The sequence below is a fragment of the Podarcis tiliguerta genome, assembly GCF_965153285.1.
Source record: "Podarcis tiliguerta genome assembly, chromosome: 6".
NCBI classification, from domain to species: domain Eukaryota; kingdom Metazoa; phylum Chordata; class Lepidosauria; order Squamata; family Lacertidae; genus Podarcis; species Podarcis tiliguerta.
This window is the reverse complement of record NC_139539.1, coordinates 74,826,766-74,840,871: the sequence shown is the minus strand read 5'-3', so window position 1 is coordinate 74,840,871 and position 14,106 is coordinate 74,826,766. Positions and strand designations below refer to the sequence as shown.

At 41.9% G+C, this 14,106-nt stretch overlaps 1 protein-coding gene across 8 annotated transcripts in view; it reads left to right on the top strand.

Moving 5' to 3' along the window:
• CDC14A (cell division cycle 14A) overlaps positions 1 to 14,106 on the top strand; it is a 98,550-nt gene that overhangs the window by 40,336 nt on the left and 44,108 nt on the right. For 7 of the 8 annotated variants that reach the window (XM_083445190.1, XM_083445186.1, XM_083445191.1 and 4 more), the window contains 5 exons: positions 2,057 to 2,287; positions 3,893 to 4,031; positions 8,720 to 8,882; positions 10,365 to 10,480; positions 11,864 to 11,911. In XM_083445190.1, coding sequence (XP_083301316.1) covers positions 2,057 to 2,287; positions 3,893 to 4,031; positions 8,720 to 8,882; positions 10,365 to 10,480; positions 11,864 to 11,911 — 697 coding nt within the window. The remainder of the gene's footprint in view (positions 1 to 2,056; positions 2,288 to 3,892; positions 4,032 to 8,719; positions 8,883 to 10,364; positions 10,481 to 11,863; positions 11,912 to 14,106) is intronic. The other variant, XM_083445188.1, reaches the window with a different exon arrangement.

Below are 14,106 nucleotides of genomic sequence, written 5' to 3'. Positions count from 1 at the left end.
TTAGATGAAAATAGCTTATAAGTGGGGAAGACGATGAACCTTCCTTCTTTCATTCTTAAAACTGGCAATTTGCATGAACTACAAGTTTAATTAAAAACGACCTACAAAGCTAACATCTGGGGAGAAGACAGGCACTGCCTATGAGGACTATTAAACATAAGAGTTGAAAATGAAGGCAGGGCAGTTGGAGGGACTAGCCCAGCATCTGTAATACCTAGATAATGGTCTTAGATAGTTGTAAGGATTCCTAAGGTTATGTCTGAACATGCTACATAAAATATGAATTCTTTATTGCCAATGAGGCAGATTCTGGGGCCTTCCTGTGAGGTCTCTGCCAGTGGAGTCCAGGCATACAGTATTGCAGACTGAGGACTTCATGAATACATACCCTATGATTCTAATCTAGAGTGAAACCTATAATGTGGTATTATAATAATAATAATAATAATTTATTATTTATGCCCTGCCCATCTGGCTGGGCTTCCCCAGCCACTCTGGGCGGCTTCCAAAAAAGTATTAAAATACTGTGATTCACTGTTTTAGATACTGTACTGGCTAAAATAATACTCACTTCTTTTAGACCAATATGCTAGTTTTCTATTCTTCTATTCAGAACGAATGTTTTATTCCTAAAAGCAAAAATCCAAACTCAAGTGGTTGGGAACTCTTTTTTTTTTGTAAATTGTTTTCCTTTTGATGCCCGATTTAAGCACAGGGAACATCTTGCTATTAAGAACTGCCCTAGGATATTCTTGTATCTCAGACTCTTGTATCTAGCCTTAAATTTGTTCTGTTTTCTTTAAACGAGCCATAGCTCTTATCAGTTTGGTAGCTACTGAACTATAAAACATATCTTCAAAAGCTATATAAAAAGGAAACTGTGGGGGGCAGCATAGAAATGAAGAGCATGCATATTTCAATGTCTTGCTGAGTTAGCTGAGGGAAGAAATAGAAAATACATTAGTTGTTGTATCCCACACAGCTGTAAATGTTCTACTCTAATATACAGATACCTGGAGAGTTTTGTGTTAATGCTTGCTTTAATCAAGTCATTTTCATGGTGATGAGGAAGATGCAAGAATGCTGCATTCTGGTCTACATCTAATTGAAGAAGGGGTTTTTCCACTCATACTTCTACCCTGTTAGTTGTTCAGCTTCTTGCAACGTTAGCTAATATCATTAGTTTGTTCCTTGTTCACATGTCACTGTTACAGGCTTAGCAATACTGTGCAGGCTCCCAGGAATGAGCTTGCAGATTCTTTGCTCCTCCTCGGTATTTTCTGCTTCATGAAGATAAGCCAAGGTTTGGCTTAGCATGACAAATGAGCAAAGACTCATGGCTGTCTACATACCAACCATGAGCTATAAACCAAGATTTGTTCATGGCTGTACCTCATAGTTAGGTGAGAGTGCATAACACCAACATGCTAGGGCAACCTTGACTATGGCAACACAGCAGATTATATCTATCTCCAAAAGTATTGAAGCTGAGGCTCCAGTACTTTGTCCACCTCATGAGACGAGAAGACTCCCTGGAAAAGACCCTGATGTTGGGAAAGATGGAGGGCACAAGGAGAAGGGGACGACAGAGGACGAGATGGTTGGATAGTGTTCTCAAAGCTACCAGCATGAGTCTGACCAAACTGTGGGAGGCAGTGGAAGACAGAAGTGCCTGGCGTGCTCTGGTCCATGGGGTCACAAAGAGTCGGACACAACTAAACGACTAGACAACAAATATCTATCTCCAAGGAAAGACCAAAGCAGTGAACATTTGCACAGTCTCACTAAGCTATATTTGGCTTAATGCGTTGTGCAAACAAAGGTTCAGTGACTGAAAGTTTATTGACTACAATTTTAGGCCGCTCAACTTTGTATACTTGCAGAGATTTTCTTAGTAACATTTGCTTTCTTTTTACACTATGTTGATTACATTAGTAATGTTCGTTTTTAAACAAAAAGTGTTTAAAGTCTGGTGTTGTAGTTGTTGTCTGTACCACTAGGAAGTTTTTGGAGGTCGTATACAAACAGCCAGGCATTTTCGCTCTTCCTGTTACAGGCTACCCTCTCCATGCACCGGAAGCCTATTTCCCATATTTCAGGAAGCACAACATAACAACTGTCATAAGACTCAACAAGAAGATTTATGAGGCAAAGCGTTTCACAGATGGTGGGTTTGACCACTACGACCTGTTCTTCATAGACGGAAGCACGCCGAGTGACAGTATATTGCAACAGTTCTTGACCATCTCTGAGGAAGCAGAAGGTGCCATAGCTGTGCATTGTAAAGGTGAGCTCTTCCGAAAGGAAAAGCAATTCAGTGGTATTGTATTCTGGCACGAAGAGGAATAAATAATCAGGTTTGAAAATAGCACCCTCAGATCTTAATTTTAAAAATGCTGCGTTGGGTAAAATAGTCTAAATTATGAAAAGCTTCGATTGTGATTTTGAGCAGAAATTTTATAATGGTTTCCGCTGTTTTTAATGCAGACCCTATTTTATTCCACTGAGTGATGCTATTGCCTCTCTTTTTAGTGAAGCGTGTCTTCAATATTTTTTAAAATTATCTTGTAGACATAGAAATTACTGTTCTTATGCTGTTGGGATAGCAGTGATAAATTTCGCCATTTGTCTACGGTGTGCTGTGCTCTGCTCAACTGAAACGATTTTTATTTGGAAAGCAGGTGTGTAAAAGTATAGTGTTGCCCTTTCCTCTCTCTGTGCTCCTTATTTCTTATTAATTAGCTGAAAGCAGAGGGCAAGGTGCCTTTTTGGCTTTTGTTCATTTTCTTTTAAAAAGCCAATCAGCTTCTGTTCTTGGGCCCACAACCATCCTAGAGATTCATTCTCCCTACTGTCTTCTGAAGGGAAAATATCAGTGTTTCTTTTGAACTGGAACAAACTTTTCCAGAACAAAACTATTTCCGTCTCAGGTGGGTTAAACCCATTCACACATTCCGTCTCAGGTTAAAACTAATAAAAGACATTTCACAGGAGCCATGTACTAAGCTAATGAAAGAACCCAGAAAGGTAAACAGCATTGGACACCAATTGTTGCAGTGCTCTGTTAGCTGAAGATTACCTTGGCTTCTTCATTGCAGCTTGTGCCTATGCGACTCTCATGATCCTGAACTCACAACCCTAAAAAACACATTCTGGATAAAAATGCATCCCCAGGAATGTTGGTGGCTTTTTCATTAGGTGCTGAAATCCTAGTAAATCTTGCACTAAACATGTTTGGGGTGGGGTGGGGAAAAGAGCAACTCTAATAAACCATTTATTTATTTATTTTTAAAAGAATACTTAGGATGGAGTTACACTGAGAATGAATCAGAAATGTAGCAGAATAAATGCAGATTCAGTGTCACCCTGTATTGTGGCATCCTCTAGCTATGAGCAGCCACAGCAGTGGCAGCTAACGGTGTGTGACAGAAATACTCCCATATCCCGAAATCTTCGCACCATGTAAATAAATGATCTTTCACATTAAAAGGGAAGGGGGACCTTGACGAGGTAATTTCACCTTTTCATGTGACAAACATCACATATAGTTTCACTTTTCGCATACGCCTTCAGTTTGACTTGCGCAGCAAGGCAGTATACCTTTGTTCAGTAGATTTACCCAGAGCAGGAATAGAAAGGCCAGTGGAGGTTAAGACAGGAATTAGCAGGGCTCTGTGGGATCTAGCAGGATGTTTGTACTACGATGGCTTCCTGGTGTTTAAAATAGACATCAGTAATGTTCTTTTGTAAAACATTAGCACATGGTACAAGGAAACAGGTTTTATGAAATATCACACATTTAGAGGAATTTGTCAATATTCTTAAACGCGTGTAGTTCTGTACCTAATGTCAATTTTATGTTTCTCCCCCCCCCCCCATGTTCTCACTGTAGCTGGGCTAGGAAGAACAGGAACACTGATAGCCTGTTATATAATGAAGCACTATAGATTCACACATTCTGAAGCCATTGCCTGGATACGAATGTGCAGGCCAGGTTCTATTATTGGACCCCAGCAGCACTTCCTTGAAGAGTAAGTATGACACCTCTGTTAATCATATAATTTGCTGTTCCACACCAGACACCTTCCCCTCTCTGTAGAGCTTAGCAAGTCTGCTGCATGAATGCCAGATTATTCAGTGACTTTCTCAGAATTCTCTCGGCTGAAATTGCGAGGACGTTTCCTGCTCTGTACTCTAATTTATTACAGCTCCGATTTATTGTGTTACGCAGAGTATGATGGCTATTGTAGCTTCAGGGCACGGGTTAAGAAGTTGTAAAGTAGTTTAATCCTCCTGCGTGACTTTTTGGCTGAGCATAGTGAGTCAGTATTTTGTGTGCATTTGTAATGTGATATCTTTGTTGATAACTGCAGACAGCTCAGCCGGTAGAACATGAGACTCTTAATCTTTGGGTCTTGGGTTCGAATCCCACATTGGGCAAAAGATTCATGCATTGCAGGGGGTTGGACTACATGACTCACACGGTCCCTTCCAACTCTACAATTCATACGAATTGTATGAATTAAGGTATCAGGATGTACTTACAATTCTGTCATGAATGTAGGTAACTTCTTTCAAAGCGGAATACTGGCCCTTTTCTCCTACCTGTTCTTGAAGAGGTGAGGAAATATCTAAAATATATTTTCTGGATGCACTCAAGCCATAGTACCCATAGGAAAAAAACCCACAAGAAGTAGTAGGGCTATCCACTTCAGATGGTAGATTGGCCATCTGATTTGCCTTACGGGATTTGTAGTTGTGATAGTGACGCATTTGGTAATGGTGTCGTTGTGGCGCTAAATATTGTAGCTGGTCAGGGAAATTGGTCAGGGAAATGTGTCAGCAAAATGCAAGGTTCTGATTCCATGCCACACATTCTCCATCGTTGTATTTATCCCTCACACATACATGTCACATTACTCATGAAACCCACACATGCTAAAACACACACACACAATGTATCGCCCAAGGGTAAAGGTTAACACAGAGCTACCGTATTTTTTGCTCTATAAGACTCACTTTTTCCCTCCTAAAAAGTAAGGGGAAATGTGTGTGCGTCTTATGGAGCGAATGCAAGCTGCGCAGCCATCCCAGAAGCCAGAACAGCAAGAGGGATTGCTGCTTTCACTGTGCAGCAATCCCTCTTGCTATTCTGGCTTCTGAGATTCAGAATATTTTTTTCCTTGTTTTCCTCCTGCGAAAACTAGGTGCGTCTTGTGGTCTGGTGCGTCTTATAGAGGGAAAAAGACGGTATATTTTTTAAAAAATTGCATTCGTGTTTTAATGCTGCATGCTGCATTTTGTTTTCCGAAGGGTAATCTACACATCTTTTAAATAAATAGGTGCTACACAGTCTCTAACTCTAGTTTGTATGTATATGGAATGTCCCCTTACCCTTCTCTGTGGTATCAGTGGCAATGAGGTTGCATTTCTCGGGGTGTCGCAGTCACCGGAAGCCCCTCTCTCACTCGCTCTAGCTTAAAGTTGAGAAACAATCTGAACTTGTCCTCTATGACGAGCCTCTTGCCCTGTTGCCCCGTACATAAGGGGTGGACTCGCCTAACTAGCTCCATCAGCTGAACCCTGCACAACGACTTCTGCTTGCTCCATGGGGCTCCCTCGCTCCCCTCCCCATATGCCCCCTGAAATTGGATCTGTGGGGTTGGGAGAACCGCCATAACAGCACATGGAGGGAGGAGAAGGGGGTATCATTCCATCTGGCTTGCACAGACAGCGCAATTGGAAGATGTAATGGCATTGCCTCCCATTCCTAGTCTGTGTAACCTTGTTAAAACGACTGATTAGCCACGAGAGCACTTTTCAGCCCAGCCCCCATTCATGAGACCGCTGACAATTATCTTAGCCTTGTCTTGAATCTGCTTCACTTGACTCATGCATATATAGGCCCCCTACATTAGCTAGGCACTCATTTGCAAGATGCAGCTTACTGTGATGGTGGGCAACCCCAGGCCAAATGTGGCCATTCCTTGACCCTCTCAGTTTGGCCCTCTGGACTCTTCTCTTGCCCTTGGTACGGAATGTGTCCTTGAACTGTGATCATTTCCCTTGCTTGCCCAGAAAGGAGGAAGGAGACTTTGGTAGTCTAGGTATGTGTCAACCTCCAACTTTCACGTGGCTGGAATGTAACCTGTTGTACAAAAGGAAAGAGTCACTTCCATTGCTCTGCCCACCTTTACATCTGGGTCCTGCATATCACTGGTATGTGGCCCCAGAAGTTTGCCCATGAGGGGATGAAGCAGCCCTTTGGCTGAGAAAAGTTCACCACCAGCATTTTTATGGCCATTTCCCATGGGAATAAGTCACTATTTAAAGCCCAACAGTAATTAAGCAGAAGGCACTAGATATTGTTTTTATGGTATCCAGTTATCTGACAGGATTAATCCCACCTCCGATTATTAATACCCTGCCCATCTCGCTGGGTTTCCCCAGCCACTCTGGGCGGCTTCCAACAGAAGATTAAAAACACGATAAAAGATCAAACATTAAAAACCTCCTTAAACAGGGCTGCCTTCAGATGTCTTCTAAAAGTCAGACTGTTCTTTATCTCCTTGATGGGAGGGCGTTCCACAGGGCGGGCGCCACTACCGAGAAAGCCCTCTGCCTGGTTCCCTGTAACTTCGCTTCTCGCAGGGAGGGAACCGCCAGAAGGCCCTTGGAGCTGGACTTCAGTGTCCGGTGGAGACTCTCCTTCAGGTATACTAGACCGAGTGCTGTTTAGGGCTTTAAAGGTCAGCACCAACACTTTGAATTGTTCTCGGAAACGTACTGGTTACTGAAAGGTGCAGAGCTAGGAAAGCTGAGGGCATATTAATATTAGCAAGACAAAATGTAGGCGTTTTAACATCCGAGAACGACCACATGAGCACATTGCCAAATCGGCTGAGAAGGAGGTTTCAGAGTTTATCCTCTTTGCTAAAGGTCGGAAGTTTAAATGCCAGAGATGAACAAAAGCTGTTTTCTCACAAAGCGATGATTCACAGTTGGAATTTTGGCTCTTTTCAGGGAGTTTTTTTTTAAAAAAAAAAAGTTCAGTTTTTAATGCTTTGACACAAATAACTATCTAGAACAAACATCATAAAACAACAGTGAACGATGCTCCTAATTCATACTGCCATTTTTTTTTATAGTTTATAGAAAATAATGCTTTTGGCACAGAGAGTTCTGTATTCCTGGCTGTTCCAAAAGGCACATATCCCCTAAGTTTGGGATTTAAAAGGTTAAACACATTGAGTCCCAGTTCTTTTTGTAGTGATAACTTTTTCACCTTTGCGGTCCCTGGTTCCCTATGTGAGACAGAAGAATAGCGTTCAAAAGCGTTTGAAACGGGCAAGAACATATTTTAGTTTTCAGTAGGAAAGCCTGAACAATAAGGTACAGGTGAAGAACGCATGTTTTCTCATTAGTGTCAAGAAAACTTCCTTGCATTCTTTTTTCCAATTGTGTCCTGTACGCCTGAGAAGAACACCAAATCCTTTGCTCGTGTGAAGCTCTGTGTTGATATCAAAGCTCATCAATGAACATGCAAATTGCTAGACTGGAGTCCTAACCTTCCCTGTAAGAACTGTGCTGTTTAAAGTAAAAAGGGTGTCTTTGCAGAAGCAGGGTGCAGAGGAACTTGAACTGTGCAGGGTCTCTGTTCTTTTAGATTGTGTTATTCAGTTGCCCAAGATACTCCAAGCGTTACTTCTGGACAGTTAGCCTCCTAACAAATAAATGCTGGGAAATAATTGTAAACAGTTGTTCACATGCGCTTTACCATGTATGAATAAGATAATCTAAAGGAGAAACAAAAGCTTCCTCGATAACTAGAAGAAAGGATAACATATATTTCACCTCTTAATCTTTGTTCAGATGTGACACAGATTCCCAGCATGTTATTTCAAGAGTTAATGGCTTTCATCATCAGCAGTAAAATCTCAGATCACACTTAATTATACTGGATATCAACTTCCTCACTCTAAGCAGAAATAACTCCCCCCCACCCCATCTTTCTAATCCTGACCTACTCACCAGTTATGTAACCTCCCTGTGGGAGCTTTTCTCTGAGTCAAAGTATGTGGATAATGCTATTTCTTTTGGCTCACTTCCAGAGTTGTCACACTTCGTTCTACTAAGCAAAACTGCAGGGGGGGGGGGGATTGCTTGTGGAGGAAATCAGTAAAATTTAGCATAACAAAGTTTAAAAAAAATAACAGCAACACCCAGCTACATTATTTTTCATAAATGAAGCAAAAGGCAATGGTCACACAAAGTAACTACTTTTTTAAGATACATTTTGTTTATATGTGCATCAATATTTATATTTTCATCAGTTCATTTCATGAAAACATTTAAAAGGTTATTTAACAACGCAGTTAAATAAAAAAATTCACAATTTTGTAATGCAGTATATTAGAATTGATTTTTTTTCTGGTTATGATAAACTTTCCCAATCAAATGTCTGAAGGAAGCAAGAACACCCAAAAGAAACTTCCAGATAAAATTATTTAAAATAAAGTTATGTATACTAAAATGAATGATTTCCAATGCTACAGTACATGTAACCAAGTTGAAAGTCCTATTTTACTGTACTCTACCCTACCGGGGGCTACTCTGCAAAGAAGTCTTAAATATTTTTAGAAATTAATAGTTGTTTATACTGTGACTCTGACATGCATTTTGCTGGAACTAATTTTGCCCTTTTTTCACTGTTAAATAGAAAGCAGTCGATGTTATGGCTCCAAGGTGACCTCTTCCGATCCAAACAGAAACCAAGATTAGTAGATGAAGACAGCATGAGCAGAATTCTGTCTGGCTTGGATGACATTTCCATCAGTGGGACTTTGAATAAAATAGAAAGTAATTTGGATAAATATGTAGAGGTAAAATTTCACTGGAATTATCTCCATAATATCCCAAGTAGAAAAGCTGCAATGGAGTAGTTTTTGAAATATAATAATGCTTGTTATACGTCTTTTATCCATCTATCTCACTATTGTGTGTTCAGAGCACTTCGCAGGTTCTCAAATAACTTCATATATTTTACTCTTGTAAAAAGTGTTCAGTATTATTATTGCTATAGTACACCGGGGGAAGGTGTGTGCAAGAAGACAGAGAGAGAGCATGTCTAAGATTACCTAGTAAGTTCTTAGAATGGATGAACATCATCAATGTACACTGACAATTAACCGTAAATTCCCAATTGACCTCTCCGGTGCCCTCATATTGAAATTAAATAGTTTGGGAGACAACACAGTTTCCTGGGGACCCCATCAGCACAAGTGTCATGGGTCCAAGCAGTCTTCCCCCCAAACTATTTCCTAGAGTAGGCCTTTTAGCTATTATGCTACCCCAGTGTATATTCTTAGGATTGCAGGCAACAAAGTTCTACTCGGAGGAGGCTCATTGGGATTAACGGACTCAAGCTATTTCAACAGGTCTCCTCTGAGTATGACAAACATTAGATACCACCTTCAGTGCCCTCACATTATATCCTGGTCTGTTTTCCTGGTTAGCTCACTGACAGTAAGTTCAGGTTCCCAGGCTCAGTCATAACTGGAATACAAGCTAAGATGTTCATTGTGAAGCCAGCGTGGAAGAGCACTTGGCCCCAGCTTAGGAACTACAACTTATGAAGCCAGGAACATTTGTCCAAATGTGTTTCAGTGTTAGCACATTGATTGGCATGCAGGTTAATTGCAAGCTAATGGGTCCCCCCCCCCAACAACGCAATGTATGTTGGAATGGAGAGAAAACAAAACGCGGATGTGGCAACCCTATGTCCAACCTTGGTTGTGCTAACTGATGCGACGGCACTACATTGTGCTTTTGGCCTTTGTCCATCTTAGAACCTGGAACAGGATAAAACCAAAGTTGCCTGGGGGCAGGTGTAGCTTTACTTTTATAATTTGAGCTAGAGCAGGCATAGGCAAACTCGACCCTCCAGATATTTTTGGGACTACAACTCCCATGATCCCTAGCTAACAGGACCAGTGGTCAGGGATGATGGGAATTGTAGTCCCAAAAAACATCTGTAGAGCCGAGTTTGCCTGTGCCTGACCAGTGGTTCTCTCAAACCACTGGTCATCAACTTTTAAATTCCAACCTGTTAGATAAGATGCACTCAGCTGCTTATGTGGGAAATATCTCTGTTGTGGAAAGCACACCCTGGGAGGGCTTTGTGGGAAATGGCAACTTGAGCCCGTGGGTTATCTGTGTAGTTGATAATGGGCCCAAAACAATATGGCACAAGAAGGAAAGGTAAATTGCCTTCAAAGGGCTGGGCCCCAGGTAAAGTAAAACAAAAAAAAACACAACCCTGTTTTGAATCTCCTTCATTTTGTTGAACTGTACCTATTTTCCAGAATGAATTGGAAGACACTTCAGAGCAGGAAATCAAGAATGGCATGACACAAGGGGACAAACTTCGTGCCTTAAAACTTCGGAGGCAGCCACGTTCAGCTACAACGGGAACTCTTAGGTGACCAATTCACAGTTCTCATATTCGGGGAGCTATCTAGATTGGCAGGTGGTATTCCACCAATACTTTAAAACACCTAATTTCACAGGTCTGGCACTAAAAGATTTGTTACTTTGGACAACGACGCCTATCTAGACTTTGACAACAGCATTCCCAGGACGTGGGGCAAGAGGCAGGGGACAGCTCTTTGTCTAAAGATGTTAGTTTTAATGGGAAAAGAGGCTTAAAACATTTAGAATCATAGAATCATAGAGTTGGAAGAGACCACAAGGGCCATCGAGTCCAACCCCCTGCCAAGCAGGAAACACCATCAGAGCACTCCTGACATATGGTTGTCAAGCCTCTGCTTAAAGACCTCCAAAGAAGGAGACTCCACCACACTCCTTGGCAGCAAATTCCACTGTTGAACAGCTCTTTCATAGAAGTCAGATTCTGAGTTACCTGAAGAAATGTAACCTCGTGTATGAATGTGGCCCACCCACATTCTTACTCTGCAACATCTATCTAGGATTCAGGAAGAGGTGTCTAGTCACCTGCTACCTGATCCTTTTGTTTTTACTTGAGATGCCAGGGACTGAACCTTGGACCTTGTCCATGAAAGGCTGTGTCTTCCTTCCGAATGTGGCTCTCTATGCCTTAAGACTGTTGAAGGAGGCCCTGCTTTGGGTGGTCACTATCTGAGGGGTACAGCATGAGATTGAGGGCCTTCTTAGCACAGACACATGCCCTGTGGAGCTCCCTCCTCAGGGACATTGGGCAAGATCCCAATCTTCCTGAGCATGGGTAAAATGTTTTTCATTTCCTTTCCTTTTTGGGAATCAGTTTCCGGATTGAGAGAGAAATGTGGTGAACAGCCTGGTACTTTGTATATTAGTAAACTCCTATTTCATCAATATGTAGTATTCTTGTTGGTTCTTTAATTAAAGGTAAAGTAAAGGTACCCCTGCCCGTACGGGCCAGTCTTTACAGACTCTAGGGTTGTGCGCCCATCTCACTCAAAGAGGCCAAGGGCCAGCGCTGTCCGAAGACACTTCCGGGTCATGTGGCCAGCGTGACATCGCTGCTCTGGCGAGCCAGAGATGCACACGGAAAGGCCGTTTACCTTCCCGCTAGTAAGCGGTCCCTATTTATCTACTTGCACCCAGGGGTGCTTTCGAACTGCTAGGTTGGCAGGCGCTGGGACCGAACAGCGGGAGCGCACGCCGCCGCGGGGATTCGAACCGCCGACCTTTCGATCAGCAAGCCCTAGGCGCTGAGGCTTTAACCCACAGCGCCACCCGCATCCCCGGTTCTTTAATTAGTTATACTGTATATATTTTAAGGATTTTAGGTTTGGCTGTATAGTGGGAATACGTTTGATTTAAAATGCCATTGATTTTCTAGGCTTGAGGATATGAAACTGCACTCCAGATCCAGGTCCCAGCCTTTCAGGTACTCATTTCCATAGTTCACAGAGAAGCAATTTGGATTATATTTTCACTGACTTTTTGGCAGATCTTGAAACGTCCTGTTTCCCCCTCGCCCTCTCACTTAAAAGTGATTGTCCCTGTAAGTTGTGTGTGTTAGAGCCGCTTCTCATAACACAATTCTTGTTCAGAGAACTGTTGTTGGAATTCTCTCCCGTTAACAGTCTTTTGTAGTGGAACATATTTTATACTTACTTCTCCTTGTGAGCCTGCTGTTGGGTATGTTAAATGTCGGGAATGTCGCTTAGCCATTCTTGTGTCTGATTCACAAGTAAATATGTATATAAACCTTTCGTTCTCTTAAAATTATCCCGCACTGAAAGTGTCTGAGCATCATTCCAGCGAGCAAAATGTGTATTCAGAAAGCTGCCCTGACTCATCTGCTTAATGGCTTTAAATGCATTCCTCCACACAGATAAGTGTGGACTTCTGAATGTGAGTCTTTGCAGTGATGTGGTAATTGAAACCAAATCTCTAAAGCAGGGTTCGCTAATCTGTGGCCCTCCACCTATTACTGGAATACAATTCCCATTACAGTGGTACCTCGGGTTACATACACTTCAGGTTACGGACTCTGCTAACCCAGAAATATTACCTCGGGTTAAGAACTTTGCTTCAGGATGAGAACAGAATTCGTGCAGCGGCAGCACAGTGGCAGCAGGAGGCCCCCATTAGCTAAAGTGGTGCTTCTGGTTAAGAACAGTTTCAGGTTAATGTGATGAATTAATATGGTTAATGTTGAATTGTAAAGAAAGAAAGATGTTAAGTGATGAAGTTAATTTTATAAGAATATTGGTTTTGGAAAACCGTTAAAATGATATATAATGAAATCCAATCAGGGGGATACAAGGAAGCCACTTAACAATGTTATTAAGTTTGGCTTAAATACGGTTGAGATTTATGTTTGTTTGTTTGTCAAAAAAACTTTTTGGGGAAATCAATAAAGGGGGAGGGGGGAGAGAACAGTTTCAGGTTAAGAACAGACCTCCAGAACAAATTAAGTTCTTAACCCGAGGTACCACAGTATCCCTGATCCCTGGCCATGCTGGCTGGGGCTGGCAGTTGGGAATGCAGCAACATCTGGAATGCCAGAGGTTTCCCACCCCAGCTCTGAAGCCTGCTCCATACATTGTAATATATTCACTTGGGTGGCTCTTCATGATTCAGGTTATCTCTGTGAGCAGTTTCCTTTACAGTTGGATAATGAAAAAACCCAACATCCTGAAAATTAGGGATGGGGTTGAATTTCCATGGATGCATGCTACATGAATTCTGTGTGTGCCCCTTCATCCCAAAAAGTTTATTTTTGTTTTATTTCTTTATAGAAATATTTTATACCCCCCTTTTTTTTCAATTCAACAAAAGCACCGGGGGAAATTACAATTTTGCATAAAAAATTGAAACAATAAAATAAACAGCGTTAAAAAAAATGTGAAAGCACAGCGGAAACTCAGGTGAATAACAGCAAGCGCCACACAATTGAAACCTGGTGGCTGGGTAGCATCAAATGCCCACCAGAAAAGTAACTCCTTTTTCTGGCTCTGAAAAGAGCAAGAGCAAGCCAGACTTCTCTAGGAAGATAGTAGGTAAGAAGCAACAATCTGCCTACATTAACATCCTGGCAGCTTCATTCTGTGAAACTCATCTTAGTTTCCAAGCCATCTTAAAGGCAGCCTCATGGAGAGCTCATTACCACTCTTACCTTTTTGATGTCATGGCTTGCCGGTCACACAAAGCTGGTGAAATTCATTTCTGGTCACTGTTGCCACCCAGACATCCAAAAATGCACAGTATCTAAGAGTACATCCAGACTGGAGACCTGAGTATTCAGGGCACAGCACTTTGCATGAATTGGTCCATATAACAGTCTTCAGTGTTTCCATCTCACCAGGCTAGTTTGTTTGTTTGCTGACCATCGCTAACCTCAGACGGCTAGAGTGGTGTTTCCACTGCCTTCCTGGGATTTGATGGAACTCTGGGAGAAGATAGTCTGCATCTTATCAATATACTGGGGTCACTATATCCCAAATCCCCAGATGACGTCCCCAGTCGTTTCAGTCCTACCAATAGGTAGCCTAAGTATTAAGCTTGCGTTTCTCAAAATGTTAGTTTAAGCAAGATGCTTCTGTCTAAATGATTAAAACATACTTTTGTTGTTCT